The sequence below is a fragment of the Rhododendron vialii genome, chromosome 13a (genome assembly GCF_030253575.1).
Source record: "Rhododendron vialii isolate Sample 1 chromosome 13a, ASM3025357v1".
In the NCBI taxonomy this organism is placed as follows: Eukaryota; Viridiplantae; Streptophyta; class Magnoliopsida; order Ericales; family Ericaceae; genus Rhododendron; species Rhododendron vialii.
The window spans coordinates 602,549-623,369 of NC_080569.1; the positions used below are offsets into that span (position 1 = coordinate 602,549).

The 20,821-nt window shown below is 37.7% G+C and overlaps 4 protein-coding genes across 4 annotated transcripts; 3 read left to right on the plus strand and 1 right to left on the minus strand.

Moving 5' to 3' along the window:
- Positions 1-958: 958 nt before the first annotated feature.
- LOC131313525 (ATP-dependent Clp protease proteolytic subunit 5, chloroplastic) lies at positions 959-6,831 on the plus strand. The gene is made up of 9 exons (XM_058341872.1): positions 959-1,095; positions 2,345-2,461; positions 2,533-2,656; positions 2,758-2,850; positions 3,682-3,727; positions 3,827-3,899; positions 4,089-4,123; positions 4,222-4,313; positions 6,399-6,831. The coding sequence occupies exons 1-9, from the start codon at positions 965-967 to the stop codon at positions 6,597-6,599; spliced, it is 912 nt and encodes a 303-aa protein (XP_058197855.1). The 5' UTR covers positions 959-964; the 3' UTR covers positions 6,600-6,831.
- A 4,224-nt stretch (positions 6,832-11,055) lies between these two features.
- On the minus strand, positions 11,056-12,862 carry LOC131313572 (WRKY transcription factor 22-like). Its single transcript, XM_058341950.1, has 3 exons — positions 12,505-12,862; positions 12,251-12,390; positions 11,056-11,732 (listed from the first exon to the last, which is right to left on the minus strand). Exons 1-3 carry the CDS (start codon positions 12,607-12,609, stop codon positions 11,135-11,137), a joined length of 843 nt encoding a protein of 280 aa, XP_058197933.1. The 5' UTR covers positions 12,610-12,862; the 3' UTR covers positions 11,056-11,134.
- Positions 12,863-15,685: 2,823 nt separating this feature from the next.
- On the plus strand, positions 15,686-17,877 carry LOC131314429 (uncharacterized). Its single transcript, XM_058343036.1, has 2 exons — positions 15,686-16,281; positions 17,411-17,877. Exons 1-2 carry the CDS (start codon positions 15,956-15,958, stop codon positions 17,616-17,618), a joined length of 534 nt encoding a protein of 177 aa, XP_058199019.1. The 5' UTR covers positions 15,686-15,955; the 3' UTR covers positions 17,619-17,877.
- Positions 17,878-18,027: 150 nt separating this feature from the next.
- LOC131314428 (uncharacterized) lies at positions 18,028-19,735 on the plus strand. Its single transcript, XM_058343035.1, has one exon. The coding sequence runs from the start codon at positions 18,643-18,645 to the stop codon at positions 19,492-19,494; it is 852 nt and encodes a 283-aa protein (XP_058199018.1). The 5' UTR covers positions 18,028-18,642; the 3' UTR covers positions 19,495-19,735.
- The last annotated feature ends 1,086 nt before the right edge of the window (positions 19,736-20,821 follow it).

The window sequence follows — 20,821 nt, forward strand, 5'->3', positions numbered from 1 at the left end:
GAAGTTTGGGTCGGGATTCGATCTGTGTTGAGCCGTATCTATGCATTGAGATGCAGCAACCCAAATATATCCGGATTTAAACCTCTTACTATCATTTTCTGTATTCGATCCTTGTGATCGAATAGCTAGTAAACAAATTTCCTTTTGAAAAAAAAAAAAAAAGAGCTAGTAAACGAACTGAGTTGTCCCAGTAGTCCGGACTTTGAACTTTACATGGTGACTCAATGATTAAATATTTCATTCTTTACTTTGGTTGAATTCCTAGGGTTAACTTAAGATGAGTGATCAACGTATTCATGAAGTTAATAGAGGTAAAACTCCTAATAACCTCATTAGTAGTAAAAATGAAAAAAATGAAAAAAATGACTGATTCCTTTCTAGTATTTCTGTATTTCTTCATACCATGGAGTGAAAAATTATTAATTCTCGTTCTACAACCATGCTTCTAACAAAGCTTTTACTTAAATTTAAATTTGCCTATTGATATATTTCATTGTAAAGGAAGCTTTTACTCTTATTTTTTAGTAAAAATATGAGTAATTGTATTTTCACGCTCTTAGACCATCCCAGCCCTTACTCTATGTTAAACTCAAAACTAGTAAAATCTGAGTAAAATCTCCTAAATCTCATTTCTGTCCCTTTTTTTTTTTTGATATGACTAATTTCTGTCCTTGACTGAACCTCGGAGTATCAATTTGAGTAAGTAAAACTCAAATTTTTAATCAATTAAAGGAAGAGTAAGATTTATTCTCAAAATTTTGAAGGCCATTTTCTCTCTCTTCTTCGATTGAATTGTAGATGCTCTAATAGCACAGAACGAGACTCGCCATATTTATTGCTCAAAAAACACAACAGCCAGCAGCGCTTTGCCCTCAATCAGGAGACGCTGTGGCCGCAGTAGCTGCCATTGGTTTAAGCAAGGGCGATAGATAAGCTTGCGAGTAATCAATCGCATCGGACAAAAATGGCGCATTCAGTGGTCTCCCCATCGCCGCCTGCTTCTCTTAGACTACTCAACCCTTATTCGGTCTTCTCTTCCTCTAACCCTAGCTCCTTTCCAGATACCAAAACCCTTTCTCTCTCCTCCAACCCCAGGTACACTCTTTCCAACCATTTTAGTAGTAATACACTTAGTGATTCATCTTTAGTAGTATTGGACTTGGTTTTTCAAGTGCCTTTCGTTGCTTCGGAAAAGCTACGACACGGACAGAGGATTTATTTACATTAAGTTCAGTAAAGGCTGCTTAGCATATATGGGAAAAGTAGAAGAAACCAAAGCATGAATCTTTGTTAATCATTTCACATAAGAAACATTAATCTTTGAAGGTTTACAGCCCCTTCGGTTTGTGAGAAAAGGTATGACAAGGAAGGGGAGCCCTTTCGGTGAGATTTGGTGAAAAAGGGGAATGAGCCAACCAAAAAATTTACTGTTTTGGTACTTTTTTCTCCATTACTCACCCAAGTACTCGACCCAAATGAGTGAGTTGGCTAGAATCCTTTCTTTTCGTTTCTTATTAAATCCCTCAATCCAAAGGGGTTGAGGTTGTTTTTGAGCAGACGAATAGTCTACGATATGTTTAATTTAGGTTACTGGTGGTGATAACACTTCAATGACGGGTACTCTTTCAAACCCTTCTTTGTGTTCCCGTAAAATTGATTCTTTTCTATGCCTAGGAACTATAAAGAAGTCGGAGAAACTTATTGGCTTCCTTTCATTGGTTTTGGACTTTTCGGTTTATTGGGAAAGAGACGTACTGTACGAAAAGTTTAATCTGGATTTGTGGTAAGAACAATAAAGTTTCCTCGCTACTCTTTTTTTACTTGTATAGAATCCTTGGAGAAATAGAGGAAACCAAATCTTGAATCTTTTGCAATTCGCCTTCCCTTGAAAATGCATTTCTTTCAACTTTTTTCGATTGTTTTGGAAAAGATTTGGGTACGACATATAGAAAACAGTGACATTTGCCTATGTAATTCAACCCATGGCAGTGTCGGCGGGGCAGGACTGTAGATAGACTTAACCTTTGGCAATATATGCACAAAGTGGCTGTTATCGATAAGTTTTGGCACTGGAATAGTGGCTCCACTATAATGTTTGATGGGCTTCATTGGGGTTCGCGATAAACCCTGCCCAACCCCACCCCACCCCCCAATTGTTGTTTCTGTTTTTTCTGTTATTTTCATGAATTTCTCTCCAAATGATGGAGCATAGGGATTTAATAATCTACTCGGCAAGAAATATTGGATTCAAAGGTTTTCTTTCTCATGCTGTTCTTGGTAATTCTTTGCCAAAGTTTGTCTTCACATCCGGGTTGACTGCTAATTGAGCCCTTTTAAGTTGCAGACACTTGAAAAACCTCATTGAATATCAACGGAATGTTCGTAATTCTTCAGTGAAGGCCATATCATATGATAACTTTGGCAAGAAGGAGAGGAAACGGAATGGTATTTGGTCCATTAGGTAGTGTTTTAACTGACATTTCTTTTTGACTATCGTTTGTACTTCCCGTTTGAAAACCTTTTGTTGCATAGGGATGATTTGCATACCCCATCTTCACCATACTTTCCAGTTCATGCGCAATGGGAAGGAGTCGAAGGACCGCCGCTTATGTTGCAAGAGCGTTTTTTCAATGTTATCAGTCAGCTTTTTGAGCATGTAAGGAACAATTTTTTTTTTTTTTTCATTTTGGTCGAACTGTTGGACTATTGGTTGGTGGTATCTATTTGTGTAACTCTGGTGTTTGATTGAATCGAAAGAGGATAATACGTTGTGGCGGAGAAGTTGAAGATTACATGGCAAATATGATAGTTGCTCAGCTTCTCTATCTCGACGCTGTCGATCCTAAAAAGGTCTGTATTTTGTCATTTCTTTTATTGGAAGTTTTTGTGAAGCTAATATAGTTCATTGCAGATGAGCTAGTTTCGGTCCGATCTCCGTTAAGCTGTCCTGGTTTCGGTCTCTTTAAAATCCCAACAAGTCACCGCTGGTCTAAAATATTATAATATGATGGTTTCGTGGAGAAAAATCCTGGACTCCGAAAATCGTGCCCTCGAGCTATTTCGACTACATTTTCTAACAAAACTCATGGAACATTGCCATCGTTGCAGGTTGCGTCTGACCACCGACGGTCCTTAGTTAGCACATTTAGGACATAGTCTTATGAGCTTAGCCTTCTTATCAGATAGTGTCTCAGATTTTGCTCAGGTGTTTTTGGACTGCACCAATTAGTCTGTACACCGTGTGGTAACATTTATTTTCAAATCTTCCGAGTTATACTAATCACGCATTTGACCTTTAATCAGTATATGAAGGGTTGGAATATTACACCATTTGGATGAGAAATGTAGTTTCTATTGTGAATTATGACGATCTCTTGCAATCAAACAATAAACGACATAAAGGACAGACAAAAGCTATGAAGGAATCTTTTCTACCGTGTCCATTGCCACCATTCATGAATTGTTTGGGGAAGTTGAAGCTTTATTCTATTTGGTCTCTTTCTCCAATATCTTATCGTTGGATAATACATGATTGTACACTGACTTTGAGTTTCCTCTGTTTGCCTTTGAGCTTCATATATAATATTCTCTTTTTTGTAGAACTCGTAATTATGTTGACCTTGCAGATATGTGCATTGTAAATGATGCACTTGTAGCTGATAAAGCAATTTTTGTGAACAGGATATTGTCATGTATGTGAATTCTCCTGGAGGATCAGTTACTGCTGGTAGTATATACTTTTTTTTTTAGTAATTTACCCTTGTAATTTATTGTTCATTCACGATGCCTGCTCATTATCTTGATCTTATTATTTTGAATCCCTTAGGTATGGCTATTTATGACACAATGAGGCATATACGACCTGATGTTTCCACTGTATGTGTTGGACTAGCTGCTAGGTAATTTGCTAATCAAGGTTCTTTTGATCTCGTCTGCCATGCATGCCTTTTATTGTCTTCTAAAGTGGATAATGATTGATTGGTTTATGGATAGAGTTTTCTCACCAACATATATTCTGCTCCTTGCTTTAGTTGCAACATAACTGTTATCTTTTAGTGATGGAAACTATTTATTTTCCTGGTGAACAGCATGGGAGCTTTCATTCTTAGCGCTGGCACCAAAGGTGTGCTTGTCTTTCAATTTCGGTGATTTTTATAACCATTGTGCAGTTTTACTTCCTGAATGTACTGACATGTTTATTTTTCTCTCTGGAAACCAAAGGAAAAAGGTTTAGCCTGCCAATGTCGAGGATAATGATCCATCAGCCTATGGGTGAAATTGAAGATGGTGATATAGAAGATATGGAGATCCAGGTATCTCTCCCATTTCTTGACTTTTTCTGTTCTCTGTTCGTTACACTTTGGATTTTACGTAATTCCATTTCTGGTCTTGGTGTTTTTGTTTTAGTTGATGAAATTAAGAGGGGAATTGTAAAAGGGTAATTAACATCAAAATAGAAATTTACTTGAAGCAGTAGAATCAATTGGGCTGATATTAAGAGAAAATAACTTTTACCTCTTGTGCTTTGGTCAATGGCTTTCTCAGAAAGGAAAAAGATGTTTGCTTGATGTGCTAAAAACACCACTAGCACCTAAATATAAGCACCTAGCTCCAAATGTTTTCTGGACTACTATGAGATCCAAATTTCCCTCTAACTTAAACCCTTCGTGCTTTGCAAATGTGTTTTTGAAAAGTGATTTCCCACCCGATAGTGTTTTCTGGACTGTTCAAACATGTTAGAAACAGTTGCTGCACCAGTGTCGCAGCATCTCGAGTGATGGGTGAAAAGTGATTTTGAAGAAATTATTTTCTTTGCTATTTCTATACAGACAGATAGCTGTTTTGTCCATGGCTTCTAAAAAACTAGTGTCTTTCCCTATTTCACACTGTGCAGAGCCAATCATCTTATGAAAGCTCATGCATTGTTGATTACAGATGTATAGACGCTATATATGGCAGGGGAAGGTTTGGCTTTTTTTCATATAATGTAATGAATCCATCAAACATGAATCTTCTCGAGAAAATCCAAGAAAACTGCAATGGCCGCCCTCCCTAGTCTAAATCTCTTAATACATGTCCAACTTAGAGATGTTTGGCAAAGCTCTAGAGGCGCCCAAATGTGTCAACTAAGTACATCTTATTTATACAGTGTCTCTTAATTTTCCTACATGCTACTGGCATAACGATGTATCCTGAACGGGTCCTTGTAACTTTTAAATGTCACATGTCTGTGTGTTTGTTTCACGTACTGTATGTATCTTGCTTCTTAGCATACATGTATATACAACTTCGGTGCAAATATGATTGCAGTACAAAGGTTATAAAGTTGTAGCAATGGGATCCAAGCTGACCCATTCTATTGGTACTAATTGTAAATAGTTTCAGGAATAACCTCTTGAGTTATATCTGGGCGTATGTCTTGCAATAAAGCTCTCACAGAATGCCCAGCTGACAGCTCCCTTCATACTTTGATTACAAATTAATTTTGACAAATGGTGTAGTTCAGTTGTCATGATAGTTTCGCCAGAGTTGGGCAGAGTTCTTTCGAAGTTTGAGTGATTTGATTTTTTAACTGAGTCTTATTCTTGCTGTTGATTTTTTAACCCACAACCGTGTAACAGTTATTGGTGCTTTAGAGCAAAATCATGAGTCACGTGCTATTGTTGATGTGTGGGATGCTACTTTAGTAATACCAAAAGAATTAGCAGAGGACTGAAAGGTTGAATACTGGATACCAAGGTTTAATACCTATCTTAAAGGATCGATTCTTTGTAAGGAAGGAGAGTTTGGAGAAAATGGTTAATCTTTTGCATCAAAGTAGGTTGGTTCAAGTATAGTTCCAATGTCACTGTACCGGGGCAAATGTGTGTGTGTTTTTTTTTTTAAATTTATTTTATCCCGGGAGAATGTTGGACAACGAAGAAACAAGACAGTAGGTTGTACAGATCATGAAGGATATGACTTCTCTGAAAAAGATTCATTATTCGGAAGCGCGAAGATATGCTTAAGCCTTCCTCTTGCGTATTAGCAAATATCAAGTTTCAGCTTAATTAAGCTACTAATATAAGCTAAACAGGGCCTTGTGTGTATGTTTGAATAGTGGCATTGGGTTTTTTACATCTTGGAATTACCAAATCCGCTGCTTGCGTATCTAGTTCTTTGGAAAATTGGTGACATCCATTGTTTACATACTAAATGCAAATGCAATGGATGTCATCCGTTGCATATATACTCGATGGTTGGGGAAATGGATGACTCATGGTACCGAAACAAAGTATAGAAAACTAGCGGGGAAAAAAAACAGACCATTGTATTCGGGAAATATTATTTCGGTGACTCTAATTGTAGGATCTATTTTGTTATATCGTATGATTCTGATTAGTTGTAATTGTATGTAGTGGGCTGAAATTTTACATCACAAGGCAAATTTGTCCGGGTATCTGGCTTATCATACTGGCCAAAGCTACGAGAAGGTCACCGAGGACACAGACCGTGATTTCTTTATGAGTGCTGAAGAAGCCCGAGATTATGGGCTTATAGATGGAGTTATCACGAATCCTAATGATCTGCTGTCTCTGGGAGCTGCTGCAAATCTATAGACAAAATCTTGGGTGTGTGAACCTCCCTTGTAGTCACTGTTGCATTAAATGGGATAATAGTATGAGAAAATTGTTGGAATTCCATGGGATTATCATGGTATTTGTAACAGGTTTGTACTGATCATAATTGTGTGCACCTTCGATCAGTGCATGGAAATGAGCTTTTGCAGTTCTGTATCCAAAATTCCTAACTTATCTTGAGATAGAGCGACTGAAGTTTGACTTGGTGTGAGCTCTCTCTCTCTCTCAAAAACACGCACAACAACTTAAGATATGGAGTTCGAAATTTTATTGGGGGCCAGTGAGACCCACATAATAATTAGCATGTCCAGATTCTTGATGAAGGAAGACAGAAAACAGAAAACATCATACAAGTGGGAGCCCAAAATGGACCACATTGTTCATCACTGAAATTGGCCAATAACCCCCGTCATGTAACATGCTATAGCTTCACTTGGCTAAAGAGGCGACATTTAGGTGCCAACAATTGTACGCATACTTTCCTTTCATTCTTTTTTTTTTTTTTTGATAATTACTTTCCTTTCATTCGCAATGCGGGAGCTGTGGGATTTACTATTAGGAGGGAGAAGTCAATCTTGGCAAGTAATAGATAGTATTATGTTGTGTATGTGGCCGGACACCTGAGTTATCATAGAAGTAAATAGTAGTACTCCATTATGTTTGCAATTCCACGTAAGAAAAGCCAACTTGCATTGCGAGCTGTGACATGAAATAGAAAACTCACCGTAGAAAGTGGGGATTGTTTGGAATCTTGTGTAAAAATATTCTCATTGATTCCTTGAGAAAATGGCTTGACGTTGTAGATCTTTCGGCATTATGTAAAGGGAAATGATTTTTGCACTCCACGTTTTATAATTGTATTTTCAAAATTTGTCTTTTAGTGCTTTTGTTGTGTGTAATTGAAGTACTAAAAGTCAAATTTTGGGTTACATTAAAATATATCCCCAGCCTACATGTAAATATATCCCCTCCCCACCAAATCAACCACTCCGAAAGAAAGAGAGAAAAAAGAAATCTCATCTCACAAACATCTTTTGAGCACCTAGCTCGTGATTCTGATCATGCCTCTCTCTCTCTAAAGGGTTCTGATCATGCCTCTCTCTCTCTCTCTAAAGGGTTCTGATCATGCCTAAGCATGGCAAACCATTCCTCCAACCAAAAACAGAAAAAAGGTATAGAAAACTTCTTTAGTCCAACTACCTTGGGGCCCGTTTGTGTTCTCATTGCTTATTATTGTTTTATAATCGATGCAATTGTTGAGGAGGAGTGATGTAATAACGATAATATCAAGAGTGTGGATGCAACAAATTAATCCTACAGTACGGAGTTCCAGAGGACTTAGATTTCTGGGATATCGTGAAATACGATACCTAGGACGGAGCTCGGTCAGTCAAGTAACGAGGAATGCCAGTAGGAGTTTCCGTCCCTGCAATGGAAATTAAAATGGGAGAATTTTTCCCAGGTTCACCATACCACTTTCCAAACCCTCTAAGTTCACTTCTAAATTCTATAACCCCCTACGTCCACTAACCTATTAGTAAAGATATAATAATCCTGGTTAGTCTAATATACCCCTGCTTTCAAAAAATCTTTTATCCCGTTTTTTCCTCCATTCTCGTTTTTTTCTCCCTTTTTTCCTCCATTCCCTTTTTTTTCTTGGATTCCTCCATTATAAAACCCATCCCCCCTCCTTCCCCACCCCCAGAAGAACAAAACCCAGACGATTTCCCATTAGAAACCACAGACGAACTTCTTTGTCGTCGCCTTCTTGGTAGTCGGCAATCTTCGTCCTCGTCGGGCTTCTTCGGCGTCAGCCCTTCTTCGTTGTTGACCTCCTCCCACGTTTGTCGGCCTCCTCCCACGTACGTCTCCGTTCACCCACGTTCGTCTCCGTCGCCTTTGATTCGCCCTCGCTTCAGTCGGAAGCCGTCGCCGTCGCCGTTCTTCGCCTTCGTTTCTCCATCGCTTTCGTCAGATCCTACATCGCAATCGAAGGGAAAGAAGTTACGAGATCTCCTCTTTTTTTTCTTTTTTTTTTTTGAGTTAGAAAGGACAGAATCTCATGTATAACGTTATAAGGTTATATGTTTATTTTTTGTCACACGTATTACGTTTTTTTTTTGTGTATTTATTTATGTGACAAAGTAATCGAAACACATATAAGGTTCTTTGTTTGTTTTTTCATTGTAAACATATATAAGATTATTTATATGTTCTTGCATTGTAATAAAAAAGATTTCAGAAGCTCATACATATATGGTTATCAGAAACAAGTCAATGAGGCCGCTGCGCGGACCAATTCAATAAAGTATATAACGTTATATATGTACAATGACGTTATATTGACATTATATAAGGTTAAACCTAAACAACCAAAATCATTTTAGGTTTGCATCCTTAATATCGTTATATGTGGTCTTCTGTCATGAGTGAATGAGTATATAACGTTAAATGCGAGCTGATAAATGAGTATATAACGTAAAATGTAAGTATTTCACGTTAAATGTGAACTAATGAACGAGTATATAACATTATATACAGTGTATCAGAAAAGGAGAATCTTCTGTCGCTCTATTGAGGCCGCTGCGCGAACTAATTCAATAAAGTATATAACCTTATATAACGTTATATAAGTACAATGACGTTATATTGACATTATATAAGGTTAAACCTAAACAACTGAAATCATTTTAGGTTTGCATCCTTAATATCGTTATATGTGGTCTTTTGTCATGAGTGAATGAGTATATAACGTTAAATGCGAGCTGATGAATGAGTATATAACGTAACATATACCATTTTATGTTAATATATGAACGTTCAGATGTAAACATGAAATGTTATATGTTCTTGTATTATAATAAAAAAAGATTTCAAAAACTCATATAACGTTAAATGCGAGCCGATGAATGAGTATATAACGTAAAATGTAAGTATTGCACGTTAAATGAGAATTGATGAACGAGTATATAACGTTATATATGTACAATTAAGTTATATACAGTGTATCAGAAAATGAGAATCTTCTATTGCTTTATTCCAACGTAACTGCTGAGATTTCAAACGTAGAACGGATTATGGGCTAAAAATATGGGATTTGAATGGAAAGGGTAATCTTCTCTCTCTCTCTCTCTCTCTCTCTCTCTCTCGTTTGGACTCTGTTTCCCTTCTGGATATGGGAACAACGTGAATATGGGAGATTTTATAGGAGTGGGATATGAGAGATTTGATAGGAGTGAGATATATCAGATTAACAGTTTTTAAAGGTAAGGGTATTTTGGTCCTGAACTAATTTCTTTTTTAATTGAATTGGACTTAAGGCCTCACCAAAACCTAATTAGTGGACTAGAGGGGTTATGAAATTTAGAAGTGGATTTAGTAGGTTACAAATATGCTATAGTGGATTTCCCAACAATTTTTTAAATTAAAATTCATATAGCCAATCCTAATTAGCTGTGACTTAAGGCTCGGGTCGATTTGATTGGTTTGTTTTTATTTGCTTATTTTGTATGTGAATTAGATATGTACCTAACTCATTTATACACGTGTCTGCTGTCTATGTTCAGACACACATACTCACAAAAGGAAAAGTAATTTTGGCATTCCACATTTAGCCATTGACACTCTACTTTTTATTTTTATCTTATGTGAAATTACCAAATTTCCCTTTCTTTTGTTAGTATTCATCCACTTTCAGGGATAATTTGGTAATTTCAAAGAAGAATAAACACGAAAAGTGAATGCCAATGGCTATCCACCTTCGGGGGTAATTTGGTAATTTCAAAGAAGAATAAACACAAGAAGTGAATGCCAATGGCTAAAGGTGAAGTGCCACAATCAACTTGAAAAAAAAACACAAATTAGACAATAAGCAATGAATGCTGCTACAGATACAGAGCTTTCTGCACAGACAGCTCGTACGGCGCTCGTTTGGGCCCGTCTCGAGTCCAACAAAGATAATCGGAGCCGCTCATTTTGTTCAATATATTTTGCTTAAGGTCCCTGCAAAAAATCAGTTCCATCTGACATCGATAAGAGCGTTTGCGAAGCGTCCAAAATTGCATAGAAAAATTTCTAAAGCAATTTTGAATGCTTCGCAAACGCTCTTAACGATGTCGGATGGAGCTGATTTTTTGCAGGGACCTTAAGAAAAATATATTGAACAAAATGAGCGGCTCCGATTATCTTTGTTGGACCCGAGACGAGCCCAAATGGGCACTGTACGCGCTATCTGTACAGAAAGCTGCTGTACCAGCAGCATTTTGGATAAGCAATGGAGAACCTGAGTGGAGGTGTATTGATGGTGATGCAGAAACTGTACTGCTCCCAAAGATTTTTAGAAAGCAGCAAAATAAAGCTCTAAATAACCACATCAATGTTGTTCGTTCAAAACAATGACCACATCAAAAGCAAAACCCATAAAGGAGAGGGCCAATTTAAGGAGCTACCACTAATGGGTATAAATTTTATATGCACAAAAATAAGTACACATTTCTCTAAGCAACAGACAAGGATCAGGAAGGGTAGACCAGAATCCTATCATCAAAGAAATTGCTAGTCCTGAGGAAACTGCTCGTGAAAGATGAAGAAGAGGAGGAGGAGGAAGGTAGTTCTTCCAGCTCATCATAAAAGTCATGATCATTTTCTTCTGATTTAAGCTGATCTGATGAGAAGCTCAACAGAGGAGGAAAACTGATGAGTGGCTCTTCCTCAAGTAGAACAGTACTAATTGGTTCTTGATGATCATCAAAAGGGTTCTCCCTTTTGCCCATTATTATAATGTCTTGGGAATTGTTGAATGGAGACTGAGAGTAGTGGAAATGATCTTCATTTGCATCTTCTTCTTGACTGTCCTTGGGGGGTTCCTGCTCCTTTTCTGGTGGTGGTGGTGGTGGTGGTTGCTGCTCTTCTTCTTCTTCTTCTTTGGGGGTTGTGGGTTGATGATCTTTAGTTGGTTGGTTTTGGGGTTTTTCAGTAGTGGGAATTGGATCAGGACCTGGGTGATTGTGGGTGGAGGTATAAGTGATGATTAGCATAGAAGCATCTGTTCTGCATCTTTCTACTTGTTTTTTAGCTGAACAACCTTTTGATGTGCTGCATCTGTAGTAACCCCTGCACCAATCATTGCAACAACACTAGTTTGTGGAAGATTTTAATTAAGAACAAAGTAAATAATTAAAATGAAGTGGAGAAGCTAATAATTGTATTTCTTCATCCTAGTTTTTCCTTAATTTCCATTCAATGGGATTTCTTTGAATTAAACATTAATACTTAGGAACTAGATCCAAAAGGCTTGTGCTATTAGAAGGAAGAGGGAAAATTGAAGCTAATTTAAAAGAATCAAGTAATAATTAGTACAATTTGGCTATGCTTTTAATTAGTTTGCTTGGAATTAAGGAAAACAAGGGTAGAGAAAGGGAAATCTTAAAATTTTCTTCCCTAATTTGGTTTAAGAAGAAAAAGAAGAGAAATATTACAAAATATAGACTGTGAAATTTTCTTCACATTTTCCACAAACTTTCCTTCCTAACTATTTTCTCTCTTCTTCCTCTCATTTTTCCCCAAGTTCCAAGCAGGCCTTTACTCTGTGTGCGAGAGAGAGAGAGAGAGAGAGAGAGAGAGAGAGAGACCTGGGATAAGGAGAACCTTTGATGGGTTTTTGGCCATATTTCCTCCAAGACCAACAATCAGAAGGTGGCCCTTCACTCCTCTGCTTCCCCTGCTGATCATTCCCTTCTATCTTCACCCTCACCACCGTCTTCTCTACCACCTTCCTACTAATTCATATGGAAATTACAAACCAAAAATACTTCACATATTTCCCGAACTTAAAATTCTCTCTCAATTTGACTTGCACAAAATCTTTAAGAAAACAGAAAACCACTTGCCTTCTTTTGGATGCCTGCGTTTCTGCTTCAAGTTCTTTTCTTTCCTCTGGCGTTGAGTCCAGTCCTTCAGAGAGAGAACCATCCATAACAGACGAACTCATTACCTTCTTCTTCTTCTTCTTCCTTGAACAATCTAAAAAAAGCTTATATCTGGGTTGCAAAGGAGTAGATGAAGTTGCAGAGGCAGAGCATTAAAGAAAGAAACTTTAATTGATTAGGAGAGAGAAGGGAGAAAGAGATACTGATGAGAAAGGATAACAAAGAGAGGACAAACCCACAAGTTGCTTTCTCTCTCTACTATAATTCATTAAATATTGCGATACACTTTACATACATTTCACCAGCCCCCCACTCTTATTAATTAATCCAAAGTGTCCTTGCACATTTACATGCATGTACAGATATTTCCACGTTAGCAATACAACGGTTATACTAGTACAACAGTCGTATTAGTATCCCCGCATGCACAAGTAATGCCACAAACACATCTTTGAAACACAACTCGATCTGGACATCATTGTATTGGGAGTCATTAGATGCATATAGACCCACGCACATCAAACGACTTCTGATATGGTTATATTGGAAATTGCGTTTCTAGAAATTTGGATGATTGGATCACATACAAGTAAGATTATAAAATAGTGAAATTATAATGAGGTGTTTATTCGGAGCTGCCAAATGTATGTGTCCGAAATTATGTTTTAAAATTGTGTTCGTAACATTTCTCTTATGCAAATGTTGACAGAATTGAAACGTGTAGGTTTTTTGGAAGAGTGCCGGATAGGCACGGGCAATTCCTCGCAACGTTGTAGGTTGCTTAAGTGTCATTGTTATGCTCAAGGAGTGGTATTTGTTTTCAACAGCTGGACAAGTGTTTGTATTGGCTGGCCGGCGAGTGGTCCCTCTGTGTGTCCGCCACAATGAATGATTGCCCCGAGGATTGTGGTGCTTATACCAACTCTCAACCCCCTCTCAACCAAATCCACATATTCAACAACTTCCAAACATAAAAGGCCCTATATATGTCACATTTGTATTACTCGCAAGTCTTTTCGTTTCAAAATATTTGTCCGATTTATAGAATGAGAATTTGAAAAACAATTATTTTTATTATAAATTAAAAGAACTTATTTATATTTAGTAAAATATTGAAAATATTTTGGTTTTTTCTTACAGAGAACGATTTATTTTTAATTTTTCGTTTTAAGGATTAAATAAACATTTTGTGACAGAGAAAGATGGATTACATGTTAGTTTGATTACTGGATTTGGTGCGGATGACAGGTCATCTGATAAGTGAACGTTAACTTTAAATACTTTAAGGTAGATGGGCTCATTTTAGTAGGGGCAAATTTATTACTCCTTCCTTTGGATATGTAACCGACGAGTAATTATTCAAAAGTTAGGACCACCGTGGTGCTCCAATCATTTTAGAATCACATATTTATGTGGGGTCTTCTATACATTGGGATTGAATTACCTTGTGCGCGCATCATGATTTAGGTATTTGACTCCAAATAATGAGATTCATGTTCTCACCATGCCAACAGTACGGACATCAAAAATGCAGTTTTAGGTTGTTTAGTTATAAAATGCATATAAAATATCTGATGCGTAGGAAGGAGAATGAAAGACTGCGCGAGGAGGTGGAGAAGTACAAGAAGGCAGCCGACGACCGCGAAGAGGAGCCGTGCAAAGTGAACAAGGCGTTGCAGTCACCATATAATGATATAATTCATCTCTATGGTATTTTTTTGGATAAGATAATTCATCTATGTAGTTGCGTGTCAAGTGAATTTTGTTTTAAAATTTACGACATTGAATCAAGTCACAATAGGGAACCATTATCTAGTCAGACATTCAATGAGAGTACTTCACCGAGTTACTTAATTAGAGTTCAACTTCCAACTTTGAAAATGAAAGTTCTTTTATATATACTAGTACCTGATAAGAAAAAAACCAGATAATGCTTTTCACTAAATACAAAGTGAAGCGAATATTGCCAAGTGGTAAAACATTAGTATTTCATCTACCATACATGCATGTGAACCTTTGTAAATCGGAGTTTTCTTGTGCGTTGGGTACATCAATTTGAGTCTCCAATGTTGCATAAGGAGTTGAGCTGAAGTGCATGGGGACTAATAAAACTATCTGGCTGAGGTTTCCCCAACAATTTACTATATTGCTCACTTCAATCCAGACGGTGAACTGGTCATGAAGTAGGCGTCTTTGTTTTTGTTTTCATTTTCATTTTCATTTTAAAGTGGGTTAGAAGGGATAATGTTCATTAAACCCGAGTTTTGTCCGTGAGTCACCGCTTGTTAAAAGCATCTCCAAGTGAGATAGTAAAGTTCTACACTAAACAAAGTTGTGGTGACTCAGGTTACAAATTGAAGAGCCACTCATACCAAGTGCACTCAAGCCTTCAAGGGACCCTTTCAGACATTTTTTTTGGGGCCTCACCAAAAAGAAGAGGAAGGGTACTAGTTCCCAAATACCCTTTCTTGGGGAGGTTGAGTTTGCCTTTGTCCAGTTTAGGTTTTTGTGGGCCTATCCCGGATCCACAATGATGATTGAAATTGTTCAGTAAAACTTGTTGAGTTTGTCATTCATGTTAAAAACAAGTTTGATTGAACATCGGTAACTACATGATCAAAATGGTTTTGAAGTACAAGAAAATATTGGAAAATTTAAGTTTAGAGTATTTTTTATCCCATTTTTCTTGTACAAATGTATATCGATTATGAATCTACTGATCGACCAAATTAATTTTTTTACGTGAATAACAAACTCAACGAGCTCTAGGAGAAATTTTCGGTACCGGGTGGTACCACGTGGCCGTGCTCACATGGTGCTCGAGCAGTCCATCTAGGCCGTCCAAAAATGTGTTGAACGGCCCAAATTGAAACCCTTTTTCTCCTCTCACCCTACTACTCTCTCTCCAAATCCGAACTGTTCAAAACCGAAATGAACACCTGGATCGTGCCGAATGGTACCCATCCGGCGCTGTAAAATTTCTCGCAAAGTAGAGAGAATCCTCCTCCCCTTTTCAGAATGCAGACATGTTTTGAATCGCATTTACTATATTAGAGCATGTACACTAGATTAGAGAAAATAACATCTTAGGTATTGTTTAATTTGACAATTTTGGACGATGCACACTAGATTAGACATGTTTGGACGATGTACACTTGAGGTCCCTTTTCAGAATGCAAACATGTCTGGTATGCTTGCTATTTTGCTCAAAAAATTGTCTAATTTGAGCATGCACACTAGATTAAATAATTTTGGCTCAAATTTTACCTAATATGACATACTTGCTCTTACTCCAAAAAGTAGATGCAAGAATTTGTTTCCTAGGGTTTTCGAAAGTTCAGGTTTTCAAAATTGCGGGGGTTTACAAGGGAAAGGACCTCAAGTCGCAAAGGGGCGTTTCTGAGAGAAATGGTGCAGAATTCAGTTTTAGACGACGACAGGAAATTCCTAACCCTAACCCTAGTGCTACCAGTGCTGCTGTTTTCTGTATCTCTCCTATTGTCCTACTCTTGCAACCATACAACTACTACTTCTCCTCCTCAGACCAATTTGACCGAGACAACTGAAGACTCAAAGACAGAGATGGAGACTATTACTCCTCCTACGATTACGACTACTTCTCCTTCAACTTCTACTACTTCTTCTACAGTGGAGATGATAGTTGGTGGGGTGAAAATTGAGAAGAACCCTTCTGAGTCAAAACTCGCTCAACTCGGCGTCTCATCCTGGCCCAAGTACGCCTCTTATATTGCCCTTTCCTTTCCAATTGTTCCCTTCTTTTGTTTTTGTTCTCTTCAGTTTTCTTTCTGTCATTATTTTCTTTTATTAGCTTGTTATCTATATTTAATTCGTAGTTCTTTAACGTAATCCGTGTTAACCCCAAAAGGGTTGGCCTAGAATCCGAGGCCTGGACTTTAGGGGTTTGTCCCTCGTGAGATCTCTGGTTCGAAACGCGAGGTGCTATCAACTCCTTCGGGCCCAGTTCGGGCTTTGAATAGGTCTCCCACTAGTGCACGGGGGAATTGGTCCTCGGGAAGTTGGCCTAGACACCTCTGGTGATAAATAAAAAACATTCGGTGTTGCTATTGCAATATAGCAACTGAGGATTTGCATTTAAGAACTCAGGAATGGTTACAAACTTAACAAGAGGGTTCTTGTTATATATAAAGCGATTGATCCTCCTGTTCTTATCTAATAGATTTTGTGAAGTTTTTGTCAGTGGCACATTGGCACGGACCATTCTGTATTTGAAGAGACTCTTCAAATACAACACTAAAAATAGGTACTTTGTTACCTCACATGACAAATTTGAAGAGGGAATTCTTCTGGTGTTATGAACCCTAAGTTTTCTGTGGACACCAACCTTTGGGATTCTATACGGCCTTGATTGCAATTTCCTTGTGTCTCATTCCTGAACATTACGAAATTAAATCTGGTATTGCTTTCATCGTCTGAATTGGGTATGAACACACTGGCTTCATCTCCTCATCCTCCTCCTCAACTTTTCAATGCTTACTCGATTAGGTAGTCTAGACGCAGAGATAGTCGGAGATTTGGAGGAGTTTCCATTTATAGGTGTACCATGACCCTTGTAAGCTTCATTTGTTGCCTTCTTTCCTTTATTCCTCAATTTCCATTTACCTTTGTCGGCATTCTGTTAAACCGTGGGATCATTCGTCGCCCTAAGATTCTATTGATCGATTAACTTTATCTGCAAGACAAAGAAAAGCAGTAGTTGCTACATGATGTACTGAAATGCATGAATGCATATCCTTTTACACTGCCATTTTTCTGTTGTGATATTTATTCTACTTTTGTCAATCCTCCTTCGAATGATCAGTTGTTGTAATCTGGGATTTTTAGGTGGGGATGTGGTCCGAGCAAATTTCCATGGACATTCAAGGCCAACGAGACAATGTACCTGCTGGAGGGAAAAGTTAACGTCTACACCGAGGGTTATGATGGTTTTTTTGAAATTGGCGCTGGTGATTTGGTTGAATTCCCAAAAGGAATGAAAGTCACTTGGGATGTCATTGAATCTGTTAACAAGCACTATTACTTGGAAAAGTAACGTTAGACTCTTTATAACTTTTCCTGCTTGAACTACTTTGGAATTGTAGATGTTGTTCTTGTTGCATTTCACTTGGACCACTTCGGAGCTGTAGTTTCTCTTCTTGCCTTTTAGTACTATCCGGCATTTCAATTGCTCGACTTTCAATTTCCAGATTCTGTATTGTTTCCATGTATTGGAAAACCTCTCACATGTATATGATAGGCTACAATGCGTTTCACTCTCGAAAACAACCAAATCAACTGTTGTTTAACTAGAATTTTGTTGTGCAACCTATATACTACGTACTAGTACATTGTTTGTTTGAAAAATGACCTGTATAACCCATTAACCCTGTTACACAACACAAGTATCACATTGTGACGTTTATTCGTTATGTTCTTGAAATGGACTGATGAGAATTTAAACTTGGAAGTGATGAGAGGAAGGGGAAAGGGAAATCGCAGTTCACATTAATCGGATTCAAACCCACAAGACTTGGTTAGGAAACTTTTCATATATGCACTTTGGCCAACCCATTGATCTAGTAATAACTCGATTTAGCTAAAACCTGAGTTGCCCACCCCAGGAAAGCATGCGCAAATTCAAATTAGATTTTGTTTTGTTGCATCATTAGTTTTTCCATTTTATCAGTAGGAAAAAAAAAAAAACCCTAAGCACTGGTAGTGGGTGTGGGTTTATATTTTATACTTGAATGAGGGTAATGGGTGGAGTATTTTATAATTTACACAAAATCTGTTTCATGATTTTCACAATATATGCACACACCCAACAACAACTGAATTAAATTAATGTGAATAATTTTGCATCGTTTATTGAATGAGTAATATTAAAACATACCTTAGACACAGACTAACGAACTAATGTAATTTGTCAACTGTATTGGTCGAGACAACCACTTAATATTCCATCGCTTCAGTTGTTATGTTCCATCACACACAGCTATATGGACCTAAACTCATGTTCCTCCTTGTTATATAGATAACCACACATCTCTTTCGGCTAATTGCTACAGTTGAACTAAATGGGTTGGAGAATATGGCTTGAGAAGAAGCAGCTCTGGATTCAACTATCGTTTTACCTCCTCACCACCACCCTCCTCAGCCTCCTCCTCCCTCTCTCATTTCTCCTTGTAGCAAGACTCTCAACCTCCTACTCTCTCTTCAGTTTAGACCCTCATCCCATCACACACCCTTCCAATCTTTCCTCTATCATAATATCTCTCTTCATTGAAACAAACCCTTCTCTCCTCCACGCTCTCGTTTTTCTCATCGCCGCTGCCACCCTCTTCCACGGCTTGACCGGTCAGACACTGTTTATAGCCGAGCCACCGGAGCCCAATTCTCGGCCCAATTTGTGTATTTCATGGATTTTGCTCTGTACTTTACAGCTCTGCATTGGTTTGGGCATTGAAGCGATCATAGCAGCTGGGATTGATGGCGATGGTTTTGGTCACGAGAGAAATTCGTCAGGCAGAATTGTCTTTGTCTTTCTCCTAGGGTTGCACGAGACTATGCTATATTGGTGGAGGGGGGTGGTGAAGCCGGTGGTTGATGACACAGTTTTCGGGTTTTTGAGGGAGGAGAGGTGGGTGGAGAGGGCAGTGATGGGTTGTGGGTTTGGCGCGTTATGGTGGTGGAGGTTGAGGGATGAGGTTGAGAGTCTGGTGGATATGGTGGAGTACGAGAGTGAGACGCCAATGGGTGTTGGGATTGCTGGCATTGTTGGGTGGTGGTTGTATTACCTAATTGTGACCATTGGAATGGTGAGGATTGTGAAGGGAATAATCACTTGGGTTGGAGTGATATTGCTTTACAGGCTGGAAGCTGCAAACCCCGATGACGATGTTGAGAACGAAGATCTAGAGGAGGTCTAAACCAAATTTGTTACTATATATTCCACTTTTCACTTTGAATTTGTAAATTTGTTCTATACACTTTAGATGCCAGGCCCTGATTAAAAAAAACAAAAACAAAAAAACTTAATAGTTGCCTGGCCGGATTCTATCCGTCCGTTTCAATTTGATTTTGCTGATCAAGGAAATTCCACTGTATATCTTGTTACTTTCACCCACAAATCCTTTGTTGAAATATTTTCAGAAGAAAGTGCTTTCTTAATTGCTAATCTATATTATTACGCTACTTGTGTTTTTAATTTGCAATATTTTACATACATGCTGGATGTTATGAAAAAGAGATGCTGATAGTATTATTTTATTATGGTATAAAACTCAATCCAATGGGAAGGACTTCAAATCTAATTTCTTACTACTACTAAATTGCTACTAATTCCGAATACCAATTTTACAATGCGAAACCATTCCTTTCTGCCGCCAAACCAAATAAACTCCTGCTATATAAGAAGGGAATAGTTCCATGGATAACTATTTAGACACCTAAAGAAACATCATAAATCTCAATTACATAGTTTCCGATCAAATTTTTAGGATCCGAACCGTTCAATGTGTGCAGAATATGATTTTAAGGGTGCTCGCGAAAAATTAGCAAAAAAAATGACTGGGAAGTGCTTGTTTTAAGCAATTTTTAATTGAACCGTTCATTAAATCTAAGTTAAAAACTGCTCAGATCAAGCCATTTTCGGTCTCTTTTTTTTGCTGATTTCTCGTGGGTATCCTTAAAATCACGTTCTGATCATATTGAGCGGCTCGGATCATCAAAATTTGATTGGAAACTATGAGGTGTTTTTTAGGTGTCTAAATAGTTGTCCATTGAACCGCCCTGATATAAGAAATACTCAATTCGTTCCAAATTGGATGTTAATTTTTGATATCTGTGCCATTTTTAATTCCTTATATATTCCAATATGAATCTCAAAAAATATGCAACATATATCTTATTTGATAGTTCTCGATTAGTTCTATTATACAAAGTTTTCAAACTCATGAAAAACATTATAGATTGAAAGATATACGCGATGAAAAATGACACGAGTTTAAAAAATTGTCATCCTTTTTAGAGACAGAGGGAGTACTATATATTCATGGGAAAATGACGGCCCAGGATATGTTTTAATAATTAATATCCGTCAAGGACGAGCTAAGAACATTTATTAATGTTGAAAATGTCCTTGACGGATATTCATTATCAAAACACGTCGTTGGCCGTCATTTTCCCTTCTTTTAGGGATATGAAGTTCCCGCTTCAAAATTTAAATGTATTACTTCCTCCGTCTCTAAATAAGTG

Coding starts and splice junctions, on each gene's coding strand:
- LOC131313525 (XM_058341872.1), top strand. CDS start 965: ATGGCGCATTCAGTGGTCTCCCCATCGCCGCCTGCTTCTCTTAGACTA. Junction 3,900..4,088: donor TGTGTTGGACTAGCTGCTAG/GTAATTTGCTAA, acceptor CCTGGTGAACAG/CATGGGAGCTTTCATTCTTA. Junction 4,314..6,398: donor TAGAAGATATGGAGATCCAG/GTATCTCTCCCA, acceptor AATTGTATGTAG/TGGGCTGAAATTTTACATCA.
- LOC131313572 (XM_058341950.1), bottom strand. CDS start 12,609: ATGAGTTCGTCTGTTATGGATGGTTCTCTCTCTGAAGGACTGGACTCA. Junction 12,391..12,504: donor AGGCATCCAAAAGAAGGCAA/GTGGTTTTCTGT, acceptor ATTAGTAGGAAG/GTGGTAGAGAAGACGGTGGT. Junction 11,733..12,250: donor AAAGGTTCTCCTTATCCCAG/GTCTCTCTCTCT, acceptor TGATTGGTGCAG/GGGTTACTACAGATGCAGCA.
- LOC131314429 (XM_058343036.1), top strand. CDS start 15,956: ATGGTGCAGAATTCAGTTTTAGACGACGACAGGAAATTCCTAACCCTA. Junction 16,282..17,410: donor GGCGTCTCATCCTGGCCCAA/GTACGCCTCTTA, acceptor TGGGATTTTTAG/GTGGGGATGTGGTCCGAGCA.
- LOC131314428 (XM_058343035.1), top strand. CDS start 18,643: ATGGGTTGGAGAATATGGCTTGAGAAGAAGCAGCTCTGGATTCAACTA.